Source organism: Cervus canadensis, chromosome 10 (assembly GCF_019320065.1).
Source record: "Cervus canadensis isolate Bull #8, Minnesota chromosome 10, ASM1932006v1, whole genome shotgun sequence".
Taxonomy (NCBI): domain Eukaryota; kingdom Metazoa; phylum Chordata; class Mammalia; order Artiodactyla; family Cervidae; genus Cervus; species Cervus canadensis.
The window spans coordinates 46,738,326-46,756,436 of NC_057395.1; the positions used below are offsets into that span (position 1 = coordinate 46,738,326).

The following is an 18,111-nucleotide window of genomic DNA, read 5'->3' on the forward strand; positions in this document are numbered from 1 at the left end:
GACCTGGCATGGGGCATGCTGGCCGAAGGACCAGGCAGCACTGCCTCCCTCTCAGCCACCAGGCGAAGCTTCTGCCTACCTCCCAGCACCACTGGGGCTGTTTTTAGTTAGTGATTAAGGAGTTCTGTCTTTAAGGAAGTTAAAATGCAGAAACAGGAAGTGTAAAAACCTCAAGGAGATGAGACAATGGGACTCTGGTCATCTCCTTGGCTTTCACAGAACTGTTGAGGGGGCAGGCAGAGGCAGTGACCACGGGTGAGAGAAAAGGACAGGCGTGTCCCCAAAGCAGACCTTCTAACCTGCTCTCTGTGCGGGCGGCAGCGTCACCATCTGCCATGCCCACACGGCCTGGGGCCACAGGACACCCGCGCAGCCACCTGTGTCCCCCTCCCTCCAGCTTCAAATCCCCTTTGGGGTAAGCCCCCCACTACAGAGCAGAGCCTGGGCTTCTGGGCAGGTCAGCCCACTCTGTCCCCCCGGGGAAGTGAGCTTTGTTGCTGTTTGGTCACAACATGACAATTGTCACTTGAAAAACTGTGAAAGTGGACAGTTCATCATATCCAAGAAGAAAATAAAGTGGAGGTGAGGAAGGGAGACAGGGCTCCACTAAAGCTTGTTCATGTTCCTACAACATCCGACTGGAATGCTCAGGTCCCAGGTGAGTGCAGGTCAGACTCCAAGCTGGTCTGAGGGGCCCCAAGCTCCGGTGAGAAGGCCATTCACTGGACCTCCTCTGACGGCCGGCGAGACGAGAACATTAACTACTCCTGGTCTGGCTCCGATGTCACTGTTCTTTTATAGTTCAAAGTCCTGACTCACCTAATGCACTTAGAATGTATTGTCTGTAATAATAAGATCAGCCGCTTAAAGTGAAGCTCCACTTCCAGCTTGTCTTCAATGTGTGGAGGATGATGGGTGAACCCTGATATTCACAAATGCTGGGCTTGAGCAGGGCAAGCCGATAAGAGTTCCTTTAAAGAGGAAGACTTTTGCATTAGTCATAGTTAAAAAGAGATATAACCAGAATGGTGACTTTTTTTTAATCTTCGGTAAAGTGTTAGTCCCTCAGTTATGTCTGACTCCTTGTGACCTTGTGGATTATAGCCCTCCAGGCGCCTCTGTCCATCTCCTCTGGGACTCTCCAGGCAAGAATACAGGAGGGGATAGCCATTCCCTTTTTCAGGGGATCTTCCTGACCCAGGGATTGAACCAGGGTCTCCTGAATTGCAGGCTGATTCTTTACCATCTGAGCCACCAGGAAATCTTTGGGAAAAGTGAAAGTCACTCAGTCATATCCTACTCTTTGCGACACCATGGATTATAGAGTCCATGGAATTCTCCAGGCCAGAATACTGCAGTGGGTAGCCGTTTCCTTCTCCAGGGGATCTTCCCAACCCAGGGATCGAACCCAGGTCTCCTGCATTGCAGGTAGATTCTTTACCAGCTGAGCCACAAGGGAAGCCCAAGAATACTGGAGTGGGTAGCCTATCCCTTCTCCAGCAGGTCTTCCTGACCCAGGAATTGAACCAGGGTCTCCTGCATTGCAGGCAAATTCTTAACCAACTGAGCTATCAGGGAAGCCATCTTCGAGAAAATGAGCATCCCGTTTTGAGCTCGTGTATTAAATGAAACACAACTAGACCATTTCCACAGCCAAAACCAGAGCAGCAAGCAACATACGGACTCTCCCCACTCCACTTCTTATCCACCTAGACCTGGGATGGTCCACCCTGAGCAAAAGGCATGTGATGCACTTGCCCTCACTGCCTCCAAGAAGCTGAAGGCACCTGTACGCTTCTAAGGAAAAGTCCTATCTTAAGACGGAAAAAAACACAAACAAATCTACAGCGGGCTAGGTGGAGAGAATGGGTTAATCCACACCCCGCCCCATCCCTCCCGGAAGGCGCCCAAGGGCTGGCATGCACCACACGTAGACTCGTCCCAGATTTACAACAAGCCCGGTGTCAGCCAGACAGAACACGTCCATGCCAGACCCTCAGCAGAAATACCAGTGTTTTCTGATCAATACACTTCCCAAATGCTTTTTGCCCAAGAAAAAGCCAAAGCACCTTCATTTCAGTAATTGTTCCAGACCTGTTTAACTGTTTTGATGTTGGCAACCTTCAAAGTTCCAGCTAAACTTAGAAATTCAACTAGGGATGAAAAAATGTGTTGGATAAGTTACCAAATGATACTTTAAAAAACAAACTCATTCTCTAAATTTGAGCCCCACTGGGTACAGGACGGTGGTCCCCAACCAGGAGACAACTGCTGACTTCTGGAGACATTTCTGGCTGTCACTACTGTGGACTGGGGGTGGTCCTGGCTTCTGGGGGGCTGAGGCAGGGGTGCTCTAACCACCATACACAGCCCAGCTATGCTCCCCACACCTGGATCCTGCAGGTGCCAACAGCGCTACAGCCAGAAGGAGGCACGTCTGTCAGGATGTGACCCAGGCACATGGATGTCCACAGTCCTGAGATGGTCCACAGGGAGGCAAGTCATCCGAGCCCCCGATTCTGCACCTGGCCACAACCAGCAGAGTCAGCGGCGCCTGGAACATGATGACCCCTGCCTGGTTTGTGCAGAAAGTCCTTCCAAGCGCAGAAGGTGATGGACGAGGAAACAGGTCAGAAGGTGAGCATGTGGATCTCCCGTCACTCAGCTACAGACGTGGGCCCTCAACCGTTCCCCCTGGCCTGCAGGTCAGAGACGTGCGGGACTCAGAAGCTGAGGTTTTCAGCAGCAGCACGAACGTCCAGGTCACCTGGCGCCGTGGACACAGCGTGAACAGGCTTCACCCGCATCCTGGGACAGTCATGCTAGGCGGCGGGCACTGTCACAGGCAGCCCCATCAAGGACTGCTGCCCAAATGAACTCAAGCAAACTTGAGAGATTTTTGGATTTCAGAATTATGGGTGCAGGGTCCTCATACCTGCAGTGAGGGATGACTGAATTCAGGGGGATGGTACTGATACCATTCATGCCCAGGCCCTGGATCAAGGCTGAATGAGAACTCCCATCTCAAGTGGGCCCTGAGGGGAGGCTGACCCCAAGGACTCCCTTCCACAGGGGTGGAAAGAACAGGCCCCATTCACCAGAATCGCTCTCCTTTTGGGGTGGGGGAGGGGTGTCATGACAAGCATGGCATCACCTCCAAAGAGGTGATTTCGGTTCAACCGCACACTCCTATTTCTATTTCTTTTTCCTTCCAGGATGTAAGACCCTCAAGTTCTGGTCATTTGTAGCACCGACTTCGAAAGGCGGCACTCAGCTAGACACCGAGATGCCCCATAAAGTGATTATTGTGAGAATCAGAGTCGCCAGTGCAGCTCTGCCCAGGGTTCTCTCTGACTTCTTCCTGACCGAGGAACTGCAGAATGCCCTGCTCCTGTGAAGGGGGTCTGTTCAGACTCAGGAGGCCTTGTGGCCCTCCCAAGGGAGGGCAGGACACCAAGCTCCTGGGGGCCCACCATGCCCCCGCGCCCCCTCACCCCCACCCCAAGAGGTCATGAAGAGCTCAGCCCAATGGCGTCAGCAGGAGGACCCCGTTACTCATGAGGAACTCAGCTTCTGGGTGTTGAGACTCTTCCAGAGAGACCCCACACATTCTTTGAAGGAAGCCCAGGTGTGTGGAGGCCCGGGACACCTGATGTGCCTCAATTCCTTCATTAAGCAAAGTGCAAAGTCTGGTGGATGTACATCTGGATACACCAAAATATCCCCCAAATACAGATGCAGCCGCAGAACACGGTGCCAATTAGAAACAAACACACAGTGCACCAGGCCCGAGCACTTGTCTCATGAAGACCCAGAGGAATCGGGTGGAGAGGGAGGTGGGAGGGGGGATCGGGATGGGGAATACGTGTAAATCTATGGCTGATTCATATCAATGTATGACAAAACCCACTGAAATGTTGTGAAGTAATTAGCCTCCAACTAATAAAAAATTAAAAAAATAGAAAAAAAAAAAAAAAAGAAACAAACACACAAAGAAAATCCTCAGCCTGAGAAGGGCGACTTCAAGTTGACCAGTTACAGTGTGGGTTCCAGAATCCACAGACACCCTCTCCCCACCATCCCACAGTCACACCAGACCCAGGTGTGGCCCCTGGCTGAAGGCAGGGCGTCACTGGCCCTCAGGATCCTGTGGACGCGGGATGTTAAGCAGCATCCCTGGCTCAGGAGATGCCCCTCATCCTAGGAGGACCCAAAACCGTCTCCAAGGCAACAAAGCCTGGGGGTGAGACACGCCCCCATCACTGCTTTGCTGTGCAGGCCAGCTCCTGTCCCAGTCCCGCCAGTGACTGAGAAGTGACACAGAGGAAGTGTACCGCCCACAACCCCTCAGGTTCTTCAATGAAGTAACTCAACTGACTTCCCTCACCTCCCGGCAAGGCGGTCTTAAAGGTCCCAGGAGGGACAGAACTGCACCCCCACCCCCACCCCCACCCCCACCAAGAGGGGAAACAAGGGGGGCAGCTGGCCAAGCAATCAAAGGCTTCCCGGGGAACATGCCGGAACCAGAAGCTGGAGGACTGTTCATCTCCAGTGAGTCTGAATTACTATGCGTAACAGAAAAGCCAGATCTGAGGGGGCTGCAACCCGAGGACACCTTTAACCCAGGTATTCATGCATCAGGATCTCCTATCAGCCCAGGCTGCAGGGCCCACACTCAAGTTCCAAGGCACACAACCCCGCCCCAAGGCAAAATAAAACAAAAGGGCAGTGGGTGGGAGCCGGAACAAAGGAACACTTTGGCAGGACCCATAAGAGAACCATCCCTTTTAACCTGGCCAGATGCTGTCTCTTGGGATCACAGCAATAATGCAAAGTATAGAGCAGCTTCAAATATTAATCTAGGGCTTGCTGTGTTAGGAAAGCTGAAAAATGGGTGGTGATCTATATGCATTTTGGTGGCATGAGAACATGAGGTAAATGATGAGACATCAGGTTGATGGAATTTTACAGACATAGAAAATTGTTACACATAGTGGCAGATAAAACATACAGTACATAAAATATATTTACTATGATGTTAATAATGTAAATATTTCCTTCCAGTCTTTAACATATATAATACTAGGAGAAATCAGAATAAAATGCTAACAGTGATTTGGGAAGAATTAAGCAATTTAAAAAAACCATTCTCTAATTTTCATTTTTAGAAAGCTTTATTATATTTTATGAATTTAAAAACTAATGATAAGTTATTTTTTCTAATAGTTGTTGAAATAAACCATGTGGTTGAAGCTACACGGGTGCCTTCCCGACAAACACAACTTACTTCTAAGCTGCTGCTACTGCTGCTGCTGCTAAGTCGCTCCAGCCGTGTCTGACTCCTCGAGACCCCATGGACTGCAGCCCACCAGGCTCTTCCGTCCATGGGATTTTCCAGGCAAGAGTACTGGAGTGGGTTGCCATTGCCTTCTAAGCTTCCAGGACCTCAAAAGCAGGATAATCAACCATCCCTGCTGTTTGCTTTCAGGTGCTCCATTTTGAAGTTAAGGTATAAACAGACACTAGGGAGGTAGCCTGGGTTTTTCATTTATGATGAAAAGTTCAAAGAGGCTGCTTTCTCCCATTTACCTTAATGTTTATTCACATTCAGGCTGCATTTTCAGTGAATATATCTATAGGGATGGGAAGTACAAATAAATACGACCAGCTTGAGATCCTTAGTCTACTAAGTTGATGTCAAAATGGCATTTTGAGCCCTGTTTCATTTATTGATTAGGAGCCCTGCTCCCTAAGACAAATCTCACAGATGGGCATCTAGACCAGGGGGCGTGACCCCAGCGTCCCCAGGAGGCTCTCCTGGTACCTAGGCTCCCCTGCTGGTACCCTGTGTGCCCGTCACCCCTTGCCTGTGGTCGGCAGCCCTGGGCAGGCACGATGCCCACAGAGAAAGTGGGAAGAGACGTGACACTGACCTCATAGATGAAGTACACCTTGGCGCCCACGTATATCCCCATGCGCACGACGGCCCGGACAGCAGCGTTCATGCCTGCAGAGGAAGGCACAGTAGTTACTGATGAGGCCCTAGTTAACTAACCGTGACGGTGGGAAAACCATGCACCCTCTCGGAAGCCTCCTCTTGTGAACAGCGGTCCCGACATGAACCCCCCAGGACTAGTGCAGGGAGCGGGGGACAGGAGTACAGAGACCAGTGAGTCACAGGCTGGACTGCAGGGAGCATCACAACGGAGCCAGGATGTTTGTTTAGAATTTCGCTGCAAACACACTCAGGACACGCGCGACCTCAATCTGGTATGAATCTGCAGGTGATTCCATGCAATTGCAGAACAACAGAGAGGAGAGATGCTTTCTTATAGGTAGCCAAATTCAAAGAAAACGAGACTGAAGAGGCCCATTGGTCTGGGGAGGAGATGAAACACTGTCACCCACTGCCAATGTTAAAGAATAAAATTTTAATCAGGGGCCTTAAACACAAATCAAACAATCCTATTAAAAGGAAAAAAAGTGAAGCCACTCAGTCATGTCCAACTCTTTGGGACCCTGTGGACTGTAGCCAACTAGGCTCCTCCATCCATGGGATTCTCCAGGCAAGAATACTGGAGTGGGTTGCCATTTCCTTCTCCAGGGATTCTTCCTGACCCAGGGATCAAACCCAGGTCTCCCACATCGCAAGCAGACGCTTTAACCAATGAACCAAAGCTCAAGTTAAACCAATATACTATAAGTAATACCTAATCAAGATAAAATCTAGGCCATTTTCCATATTTCCCCAGAGCCTTAAAGGAAATTAAAAGTGCAAAGTATCCTTGCATAAAACTGCTACACCCCATTTGGATGGCATCATCGACTCAATGGACATGAGTTTAAGCAAACTACGGGAGACAGTGAAGGACAGGGAAGTCTGGTGTGTTGCAGTCCATGGGGTCACAAACAGTCAGACATGACTTAGCAACTGAACAACAAATCCACATTCTGCTTTCCCCTGAAGCCCCGTTTCTGGGCAGTCATCTGTGAAATGGACCATAATCTAGACCTACATGAACAGGACAGGATTTTGTGTCTCCTCACCCCAGGTGATGAGTGAAGCCATCAGGAGGATAGTCAGAAGGGAGGACCATTCCTCTCTGAAAGGAGGGAGCCCTGAGTCTCGGAAAACTCATAGCCCCTGGGCCCCCAAAGGTCTCAATCTGTAGCCTTCATAAATTTAAATTTCAGGGACAAACATCCAGACTAAAGGTGTTGGAGAAGGTGGACCATAAAGTAAGTGGTGCTACAGGTAAACAAAGCAACAAATGAAGGCACCTGTGGTCCCAGGAATACACTCCACAGACAAGGAGACTAAGTTTGTATACATTTGGAGGGTAAACTGGCTCAGAAGATGATTACAAACTTTCAAATTTCTTTGAACCAGGTCTGGAAATGTGGGATTAAGACTGCTGCCTCTGAAAGGTGACAATTTTGAAAGGTTATCAGGTTTGTGGAGCTGAAAAAGCTGGAAATAAATCCACGTTAAACAAATAAATGCATGTTAAACAAATAAATCCACATTAAATAAATAAATGCACGCTAAACGTGGCTGTCCCACTGCTCCCAGATGGGCGCTCACACCCGCCCATCTCACCACAGCCTCGGGCCTCGACCCCACGGACAAACGCGCCTCCTTGTGCCCTCCCTACAGACCCTGTGATTCCAGAACTTCATTCTGTGGCCCTGGAATTGAGAGCCCGACCGCCAAACACTGGGGCCCCACCAGCCCTTCATTACCAGGATGCCAGCACGAATGATACAGACCCCTGCCCGCCCCCCACTGCTGTCACTTCTGAAGACTTCTTGATGCTGGTGGTGGGTGTCATAAAGGCAGGAATGAAGAGGACATAGGAGATTTTAAAGCATGCAAGTGGGGAAGACGGGGCAGCAGAATGGCAAGCAGCAGACTGTCAGAGGTGACCTTAGGGGACCCCCAAGTGAAATAACAAGCTGGGGTGACCCCCACCCGAGAGGCCTGACCACCTTCCTGCTAGCCCCACGGCCTGAGTTCCTCCCCTGCCCCATGGGGCTGACCCGGACTCACCTGGGAACCCGACCTGTCCTCTCAGAGCTGGTCCCCTCAGCCTGCAGCAGGCTCCGTGAGGCAGGGTCTGGGGAGGGTCCTAAGCACCCATTTCTAGCAAGATCCTGTGAGAGGAAGTCCTGGCATCTGAGAGGCATCAGAGAGCCCAGCCCCCAGGGCTTTTATTCGAGGGCAGTTAGAGTAATCTGCTGCAAGGCAGGCTTTTCTGAGCAGCCCCGGTGGCCCCTTCTGACTGGGCCCTGAGCGGAGCCATCCTGCTTGGGGCTCAGTGATGACCAGGGCTGAGTGCTCTGCAAACCTGGGCGGATGTGCCCACAAAGCCCTGGGGACCTGGTCCTCCTGGGAGCCCAGAGAGTCAGTCCCTGAGTGAATCAATTAATAGCCAAGGGAACAAAACGAGTAAAAGGCAAAGCTGGGGTGTAAGCCCTACTCTTCCCCTTATTGTAACTTAAAAACCACTGTACTAATAACTGCCTCGAGAGGGAAGGAAACTTAGAGGGAAAAACGCCCATTGGGCCCGGTTTCTTGTGTAAATGTTTGTGGAGAGGCCGGCTGTCAGCTTGAACTTGGGGCCCACAGGGCAGAGCTGCTGTCTGGCACTGGCCCCGCAGGTGGGTGCCTTCCAGAAAGTGTCCAGAGGACAGAAACAGAGGGCAACAGGAAAGGCCAGTTTCCACCGACCGTCTCTGTGACACACGAGTGGGGTCCAGGCTGGGTTTGGTGTCTGAGGTCTCCTGGGAGAGCAGCCCCAGGTTCCAGGGCACTCCAACAGCTGTTTTTAGTAAACCTTCAGACACAGTCAGTTTCCTTCCTTTTCCTTTTGGTTTTGTTTTGGCAGCCAGGCCCCATAATTCAAACAACCTCCATAACTGTTTCCATGGGAACCATCATCCTGCTACCAAGAAAGTGCCTTAGTCTTTGGAGAGTAACCTCTTCGTCTCTCGCAAAAATTAGAACCCTGGTCCTCAGGGAATGACTGGGCTTGTTACGGGAACCAAAAATAAACCTTGAAAAACCCAGGGAACAGCTAAGAGGGAAATGTGAGCAAATTAGGTGTGATAGAAAGAAGGGACTGTTAGACTGTCTTCCTGCCGTGACGTATCCTCAAGTAGCTTCTTACTAAAAGCATGGTACATGTAAGACAGTCATTAAGATAACTTCTTCCTTCTGACCAGGGAGGCCAGCAACCTCTAAGAGAGGCTTCTAAGATTCCGTTCTGATAAAATTTAAACTTCGAGTAATTTGTAAGAAATGAGGATTGTGTTGCTTCTAATAAAACAATTGGGGCTGTTTTATTTCCCCATGGTCTGAAAAGCCTAATAAACATCCTTGCTTAGCCCTTTTAGACCATGTTGAGCCGTTTCCCCTGCATAGTTCTCAGGGCCCACAACCACTCCCTGACTAATTTCAACATTTAAATTCTGTTTTGAAAAATAAGATCCAGGGCTTAATCTTACTGGCTTCTCCCTGATACCACGGGGTTTTCACCTTTGTACCAAAGGGAGGACGTCAGCACAGGTCAGAAAACAAACTTAAAACACAGTTTATCTTGCTCTTGCTCCTGCAGCCCTCCCTGTTTTAGTGATTCAGGTGTGGGAAGGACAAACAGTCCACAGGAGAAGGTGTCCTGTGACCAATTACCAACCTCGCCTTCTCAGCAACCTGCCGTGTCCAATCACCGAGCCCTGTGTCAGACACCAGTGAGACAAATCCCTGAGAGGTGTCGACTGTCTGTCCATCCAGGACACATGGATGGGTGTCTTCTCTCTGCTGGCACTGCTGGGCAATCCACTGACACAATCGTGGCCTGGTAGCCTAGTGGGCTTCCCCCGTGGCTCAGCAGTAAAGAATCCACCTACAATGCAGGAGCTGCAGGAGACACCGGTTCGATCCCTGGGTCAGCAAGATCCCCTGGAGGAGGGCATGGCAACCCACTTGACTGGAGAATCCCATGGACAAAGGAACCTGGAGGGCTACAGTTCATGGAGTCACAAGGAGTCAGACACGACTGAAGTGACTTAGCACACACGCACTCACACACGCACATGGTGGCCTAGTGGTTAGGATCCCAAGCTTTCACTGTGTAGGACCTGGGTTCAATCCCAGGTTGAACTGAGATCCCGCAAGCCATGTGGCAAGGCACCAAAAAAAAAAAAAAAAAAGAGTGCATTTGATTAGTGAAGGCTTAATTCATCAAAATGACTTCATGAGAAAAGACAGCCAGAAGACAGATTAGTCACCTCCATCTTGCAGAAGGAAGGAGTCCATTCTAGGTGAGGTTCCAGGAGGGAGATTCAGCAAACATCTGGGTACCTGCCAGGTGCCCCCAATACTGCCCTGGGCGCCAGAAACACCCTGGTGAATGGACACACGTCCTGGGCCACCGCTTCCCACTGTAGCCACGTGGCCCATTCAGCTCATCTCAGAGCTCACTTGCTCGTGTGTGAAACATCTGAGTTACTGCATGGAAGCATTGGTGGCTACTGCTAAGCAAATGATCACTAAATGTTACTCTTTTTTTTTTTTTAATTGGAGTAGAGTTGATTTACAGTGTTTTGTTTCAGGTGCACACAAAGTGATTCAGTTACACATATACATATATCCACTCCTTTTCAGACTCTCTTTCCTTATAGATTATTACAGAATATTGAGTAAAGTTCCCTGTGCTATAGAGCAGGTTCTTGTTGGTCATCTATTTTATATATAGTAGTGTGTGTATGTTAATCCCAAACTCCTAATTTACTACCCGCCCCCCTCGTTTCCCCTTTGGGCACCATAATTTGTTTTTGAAATCTGTGGGTCTGTTTTTGTTTTGTAAATAAGCTCATTTATGTTTGTTTTTTTTTTTAAAAAACTTAGATTCCACACGAGTAATATTGTGTATTTGTCTTTCTCTGTCTGACTTGTTCAGTCACAAAGCCGTGCTTAGCATGGTAATCTCTAGGTCCATCTGTTGCGCTGCAAATGGCATTATTTCGTTCTTTTTTTTTTTAATGGCTAACCCTTCCTATTAGTAGAAAGGCTTATACAGACTCCATCTACATATGTTGTTGTTCAGTCGCTAATCCTTTCCAACTCTTTTCCACCCCATGGACTGCAGCACACAGGCTTCCCTGTCCTTCACTATCTCAGAGTTTGCTCACACTCATGTCCATTGAGTCGGTGATGCCATCCAGCCATCTCATCCTTCTGCTCTCTTCTCCTCCTGCCCTCAATCTTTCCCAGCATCAGGGTCTTTTCCAACGAATCAGCTCTTTGCATCAGGTGGTCAAAGTACTGGAGCTTCAGCTTCAGCATCAGTCCTTCCAATAAATATTCAGGGTTGATTTCCATCAGCTTTCTGTAAACACTAGCTTACTTTGCTATAGGTCAAAAGACTCAGTTTTTCTGTTCAGTCTACTCTGTAGGTCCATTTCTCTGCACGTTCATCTCTACTGGGCCCTCCAGAAGCCCTCAATTTGAGTCTAAGACAAGGAAGGAGTCATTTTCGGCATATGACGCAGTCTTGCTTCGGGGGTGGGTACCTTGTTATGGTAAGTCTGTGCACTGACCTGAAACTTTTTGTAGGTTAAAGTGAAAATCAGCTGAAATTTGCAGACATTCCTTGTGACAATGGAAGCAACCCAAAGAATGAAAATAATAATAATTAGCCTTATAAATAGTCTTCCTCTGTAGCCAGGGCTGGGGGAGTCAGGAATATAGCTGGAGGATTTTCGTTTTGTTCAACAATTATATAATATAAATTGCATTGGAAATAAGTGCTTCATCACTTTAGTCTCAGGTGTGACATCAATGTAGCCACCCTGATGCTCTCATTGTACAAATGCATTTTATCTTCTACTTGCAAAGCTGCTTAAAAATCATCTGTATAACCTATGTAATATCTTCTTTCTCTTCTGACTGGTAAGTAGGGCAGTTTGTCTCATGTTTAAGTATCTATCTGAAATTTTAGGTTATTTCCTTTAGATGATTACAGTTTACTTCTTCATTAATTTCATGAGGAAATCATTAAGACATTTTATACCAATTAAGTAGTTTATATATTTTTAGTAAAAGAAATTTCACAGTGATCCTGTCTTCCAGTGTACTTTGTTAAAGCACAGTCTTAAACTCCATTTGAGTCTTTTAAAAGTTTTAACTTCTTTTGTTTCTAGTTTGAGGGAAAATGTTTTTACTTGTGGCAAATTAATTACTTCTTCATAGTTTGCAGAACAGAAAGAAAAATGCCACTTGCCTTACTAATGAAAAGTTTGGTGTCATGAAAAAAAAATCACCTGTATAATTTTGAGCAAACTTGGCTTCTGAGTATTAATTAGATGTTACAGCCTTAAGAGCAGGGCTTACTGGAAAACATTTGGGATTGAGACTGAACTTGGTTTAAATCCTACCAAGGGCCACCTAAGAGCCTGCCACCTTAACAAGGTTACTACTCTCCCCACCTCCAAAACCAAGACAGTAATCAGGCCTGGAGACGAAAACCACAAAGCTCCTAGGACATGAACTGTGCACAGGAACCAGCAGCTATAGCCTTCTTCTCGTGGAATTTTATCTTTGTTTCACATCTGAGTAGAAAACTATGCTGAAATTAAGACTTGTGGTTATTCTCCTTTGTCTTTAGCTATGAGGAAACCTCTCTTATCTTAGGGAAAATCAAGCATGGCTATCATACAGTCAAGACAAAATGGCAGAGCATGGGGGAGCAACATCATCTCGAGGAATCACCTCCTCAAGGAGCTTAAGTCTGCTGCTGCGGAGACCAGCCCCCTGGTGCACATAGCGAGGCGAGCTTTCTCAGAAAGAAATGTATGCCCCTGTTCAGTCAGGTTCCAGATAGGATCGAACAGCAAGTGGCACTTGGCATGAAGTCCAAGAAGAAACAGACAACAGTCTCAGCTCTGCCCCAGGGAAGATGCCCAAACGCCAGGCCACCGGGGGGCTCTCCAGCAGGGACCACCCAGAGGAGCCCATTCCAGGCATCAGGACAACTCCCATCACCCTGACCATACCATCTGACGTTATCATATAATTCTGATTCTCAAAGTATCCTTTTCCACTGAGAAGAAGAGGTATGGACTTACTGACCTCTATTATTCACAACTGCTCACAGGTGACAGAGATAAGCAGCAGGTAAGTAGCAAAGAAAATGCTGATTCTGTCTATTGCATCATCACCTCAATTGCCTTTACACCAGCTACCAGGTAGCTGAGCAAATTTATGGAAAAGGACTCAAGTGAATGACCTACATTTTTTTTTTTTTGAACAGACACAACACCTTAATTCTAAATGACTTTGCAACTCTGACCTTGAAAGCTGGAGGATTAAGAGACCAGTTCCTTTTTCTGTGCCAGCATTTTAATCTTTTTCCAAGCCCACAGTAAGAGTCACTCAGTATGCTTCCTAACTTGGGTAGCCTACATCTCGGGACGCAGGTGCTTTTTGAAGCGCGTTGATCGGGAAGCCGCTCTTAGCCCAGCAGCGACCCGGCCGGGACCCCATCCAGCACATCAGGTAAGTAACGTGGGCTATATGTCATCAGTTTCACTCTGCCATTTCCCCCGAAGACAGAGTCTTCGCTGGATCACTTTCTCTGTCTTTACTGGAGCCACTTTACTAGAATACCAAATTAGACCAGCCTGCTCGGGCTCAGCCGGCTTGTGGGGCGGGGGCGGTGACAGATGCAGCGCGCACCACCTTCAACAGGACAGGGAGAGGCTCTCCAGGGACTCAGGGTCCCCTGGCCTCCTGCCGGCAGCGCGCGGGGTGTCCGGGGTCCGGGGCGCACGGGCTGCGACGGGCCCGGCATCACGTACGCGCGCGGGGCAGGCGGGGCTGCGGCCACAGTTCCCCACCTGCAGCCCCCCCTCCCTGCCCGCCCCTCTCAAGGACGCTGGGAAGGTCACCAGCAGCGTGCGCGGAGGCGAGGGCGCGGGCCAGCCGCTTAAGCATCCCTGCACCGCGTGTGGTGAGATGAGGTGAGAAAGAGGCAAGGGGCCTTTCAGCTCATCTGGATAGGAGGAAGGGGGTAAAAGAAACGCCAGAAGCTGGCGCGGGAGGCGTCTCTGGCCTGCGGTCCTCCAGGTTCCGAGCGCATGGGCAGCGCCCCGCTTTCTAGCGGTTGGCTCGCCCCACCCGGGAATCTACGAGGATCAGGAATCCCCGGGCCCCCACGTGCGCCCGGTGCTAGGGGCGCGGCCGTGTCATCCCCGCTTCGGCTGTCCGCTGGCCCCAACCTTGGGGCCCCATTTCCCCCAAGACCAGCTTCCAGGCTCGCGGGTGGAGGGCGGCGCCCAAGTCCGCGCTCCCGGCGCTGGCGACACCCCGGAGTCCCCGCTTCCTGGTCCTTCCCATCCAGGGGAGGCTGGTGGGGAGGGCCTAGTGATCCGCTTAGGTTTTCGGTTTGGTGACGAGCCGGAAGGAGAGAGGAGATGAGGGCGGCGGAAAACCGTTTTTAAAATCTCCCAGCGGAAACGCGAGGCGGTGCCGGGCGGCCCGGCTACCCGGGCGGGGACCCCGTGCGTTCGCCGCCGCACGCCGCGGGACAGCAGCGGGGACCCCGCCCGCGCCGCGCGGGGGTAGCGGGGCTGCAGACCCGTCGCGGGGACGCAGCGGTCTTCCCCGCGACCCCAGGTGTGGGGAGTCGGGGACGGAGCCGGGGCGGCAGCAGCGGCATCGGAAGTGGCCGCGCTGTAGCCAAGCCTTGGAGGGGCGTCCGGCTTCATCCCGCCTCGCGGAAGCGGCGGGACAGGCGAACGAGGTCCAGGCGACCCCATCGCCAGTCGTAATTTAGGAAATAAACGTGGAGATGGAAAACTGACCTTCCGGGTAAGGGACACCTGCGCCCTCCGCGCCCTCCGCGCGGGTCCCGCAGTGACTCCTTCCGAGGCCGCACCGGCTCCCGCCCCGGGAAGGCACCTCCGAGGTTCCCAGGCGCCGGGCTTCTTCCCACCGTCACTTACCCCTGGTACCCCTCTCCTTGCTCTTCTCGGGCCCCCAATCCCTTCTTCCTGGCACCTCATCCTTTCTCAGGGGTCCCTTCTCCCCGGCACCCCCACATCCCTTCTCATTGGTCCCCTCCCTGCGCCCCCCGCCCGGGACCGGGGACCCGGGGACCCGGTGGCGCACCTTGGGCATCCCCGCCGCTGGTCAGCACGCCGATGGCCTTGCCAGCTCCGGAGAGTTGCTCCAGGAACTTTCGGAGAGAGCCCTTGGGGGTCGGGGGGCTGTCGTGGCCGTCCATCGTGAACAGGCCGGAGACCGCGCTCTGGAGGGCGCTCGGTAGGCACTGCGCCCCGCCCGCGCCGCCGCCACGGGAACCGCCGGCCACGCCCGCGCGGCGCGCGCCAATGGGCGGCCTGGGGCGGGCGCGGGGACGCGGGGGCGGTGGCGCGGGCGGGGCTGGGGGCGCCTGATTGAGGCGAGCTCCGGGGGCGGCGGAGCCTGGTGGGCAGGAAGGACCCCTCCGGGGCTAGCCACATGGTTCGGGGGCGCGGTATGCATCGCAGATGGGAGGAGCTTTACGAGCCGGAAGCGCCTCGGAGGGAGTGGACACCCAGCAGGTGGGAGGGGACAGCCCGGAGGTGGGAGGGGACAGCCCCGCAGGTGGGCGGAGCATCCCTGGTAGGCCGCGGGGAGGGCACCGCCAGAGAGTTGGCCGCGAAGGTGGGCGGACTGGGAGGGGTGTCTTGGCAACTGGAGGGTGCGGGGGCAAGGCGGAACTATAGGTGGGCGGGGTCACCGTGGTCGCGGGAACGCGGCAGGTGGGCTAGAGCATCCCGCTGGGGGAGCCCAGGAGGCCGGGTGGAGGTGCGGGGCGACACACGTGGGCCGCCGGGTCACTGGCGGTTGGGGGGTCCGAACCGTCGCCTAGGCGCGCGCCAGTTCCCGCAGGGTTCCTGCCCGGGTGGATCTCGGGGCCCGGACGCCCCAGCCTTTCCTACGGCCTGCGGATCTTCGAGTCGGTGGGCGTCGCCTGCGGGCGAGGACGAAGCGCCGGCTTCGTCCCCACCGGGGCTCTGGCAGCACGACGAGGAGGCGGACTGGGGTCGTGGAGGACACCCGGGGACTCTGGCTACTGCTGGCGCCGGGCTGGGCGCTGGAAGGGAAGGGGCGGGGGAAGGGCAGGAAGGTCCTGGCGAGGCGATAAGACCCTGGAAGCCGCGTTGTCCGGGGTCGCCGGCCGAGGCGCTAGTGTTTGGTCCACTGGGTGAGGGATGAACAGGGAGCTTGGTCCCTGTCGGTTCCTGCCGCGGGTGCAGATGGATGCGCAGTCTTTCGGAGCGCACAGCGCTGAGCTTGGGGTACGGTCACCCCCAGAAAAAAGAGTTTCATAAGCGGCCGCATCATCAGTCCCTTGTGGGGACGGCACAGTTTCCCCTTACTACTTGCGCAGCAAATGTTCGCCGAGTGGACACAGGGAAAAGAGGTTAAGTCAAGGCCGTCCCGTCCACCCGTAGCAGCCTGACGGTGGTTTACTCCTGGCTGCCCTGGACAGAGCGGTGTGTGCGCGCACTTCTATCTGGCACTTGCCTTATCCTCCTGCCCTTTCTCTGAGCATCACAATTGTTTTGCATAAAAGATACAAATACCTGCCATGGACAAGGCCAGAGGTCTGATCTCTACCCTGGAGTAGAAGTGATGGAGCAACTTCTAAACCCACCAACCACCCCACCCCGCCCCCCACCCCACCCCACCGTGGTCATTTGAATCACCTGGCCTGGTTTTTCCCGCTCCACCAGAACCGCAGAAGCCCTGTTTCTGGGAATGCTGCCTGGAAAGACGTATTTTCAACAAGTTGCAGCACATTCTTATGATTGCAGAGTCTGAGCGCACCTGCTCCACAGAGTGAAACTGAGCAGCGATGCTGAGAAGACATTGGGCATCGGGAGGCTGCCCTTCCCTGTCCTGGCTGGGAGAGTGGAGCCAGGTTCCCATTTCTCCAGCCAGAGGTGTCCCCAGTCCAGGATTTGGCCTCCAGAATCATCCATCCCTTTCTGCAGCATTCTGCACTTTGAATTTTAGTTCCAAAGTCTTTATCTTCTTATAAAATTGACATTTTTGTAATTTAGAGGATTGGCCATTTGTCATCGAGTGTCTGTAATATATTGAGTTAGCCAAACAGTTTGTAAGATGATATGGAAAAACCTGAATGAAATTTTTGGCCAACCTAATAAAAAATAATAGATACAAACTAAGAGTCCAAACAATGGGTTAAGTACATTTTGATGCAAATATACACGTGGCCTTCTATTGCTGGTATGATTATGAAGACAAATCTCCATTTACACGGAAGTATATTTAGGATATGTTAATAAATGAAGGAGAGTCAGAAATACCATTAAACTGTGTGAACGTGTGCGCACACATGCATATGTAAATTTAGATGTTTTCCTTTCTTCTGCTTATTATGGGACTTCCCACACTGTGCAGTGGTAAAGAACCCCTCTGCCAATGCAGGAGACATAAGAGACTCTAGTTCCATCCCTGGGTTGGGAAGATGGCACCCTCTCCAGTATTTTTGCCTGAAGAATCCCACAGACAGGAGTCTGGGGGGCTACAGTCCACAGGGTTGCAAAGAATCAAACACGACTGAAGCGACCTAGCATGCACAGAGTCTGTGGAAAGATACAGCCATCTTTCCCTTCTTTTTCTTTTGCAGTGTGTTTATTTTAGTATTTCTTCAGCTGGTGGTGGGTTTTTTGTTTGTTTGTTTGGCCTTAGAAGAGGCTTCTCTGATACAAGAGGGAGAATCACATGCCATGTTGAGGTCACAGCTTACCTCCAGTGTGTTGGTTCTCCACTGCTTACCCCAAGCAGAATTACCCCGAGCTTCTGTGGCTTATATGACCACTTATATCACAGGTTTACCATCCCAGCGAGGGCATGCAGGCGGGTTTTGCTGGGCCCTTTGCTCGGGGTCTCAAAGGCTGCAGAAGTGTCGCCAGGGTCCTGATTCTCCTCTGATCCCTCATCTTAGCAACTCCCTTCTGTCCCAGCCCCTGAGCTAATTTTCAGCTAATCTACAACCGCAGCTCCACCACCATCTGCCATTTTCCTGGTGCCTC

The 18,111-nt window shown here is 51.6% G+C and overlaps 1 protein-coding gene across 2 annotated transcripts in view; it reads right to left on the reverse strand.

The window, feature by feature from the left end:
* LOC122447904 (phosphofructokinase, platelet) overlaps positions 1-15,469 on the reverse strand; it is a 48,896-nt gene extending 33,427 nt beyond the window's left edge. Inside the window, exons 1-2 of one of the 2 annotated variants that reach the window (XM_043478641.1) lie at positions 15,173-15,446; positions 5,934-6,007 (exon numbers count right to left, since the gene is read on the reverse strand). In XM_043478641.1, the coding sequence (XP_043334576.1) occupies positions 5,934-6,007; positions 15,173-15,287 (189 nt within the window). In that variant the 5' untranslated portion in view covers positions 15,288-15,446. Of the gene's footprint in view, positions 1-5,933; positions 6,008-15,172 lie in introns of both variants that reach the window. The other variant, XM_043478642.1, reaches the window with a different exon arrangement.
* Between the last annotated feature and the right edge of the window lie 2,642 nt (positions 15,470-18,111).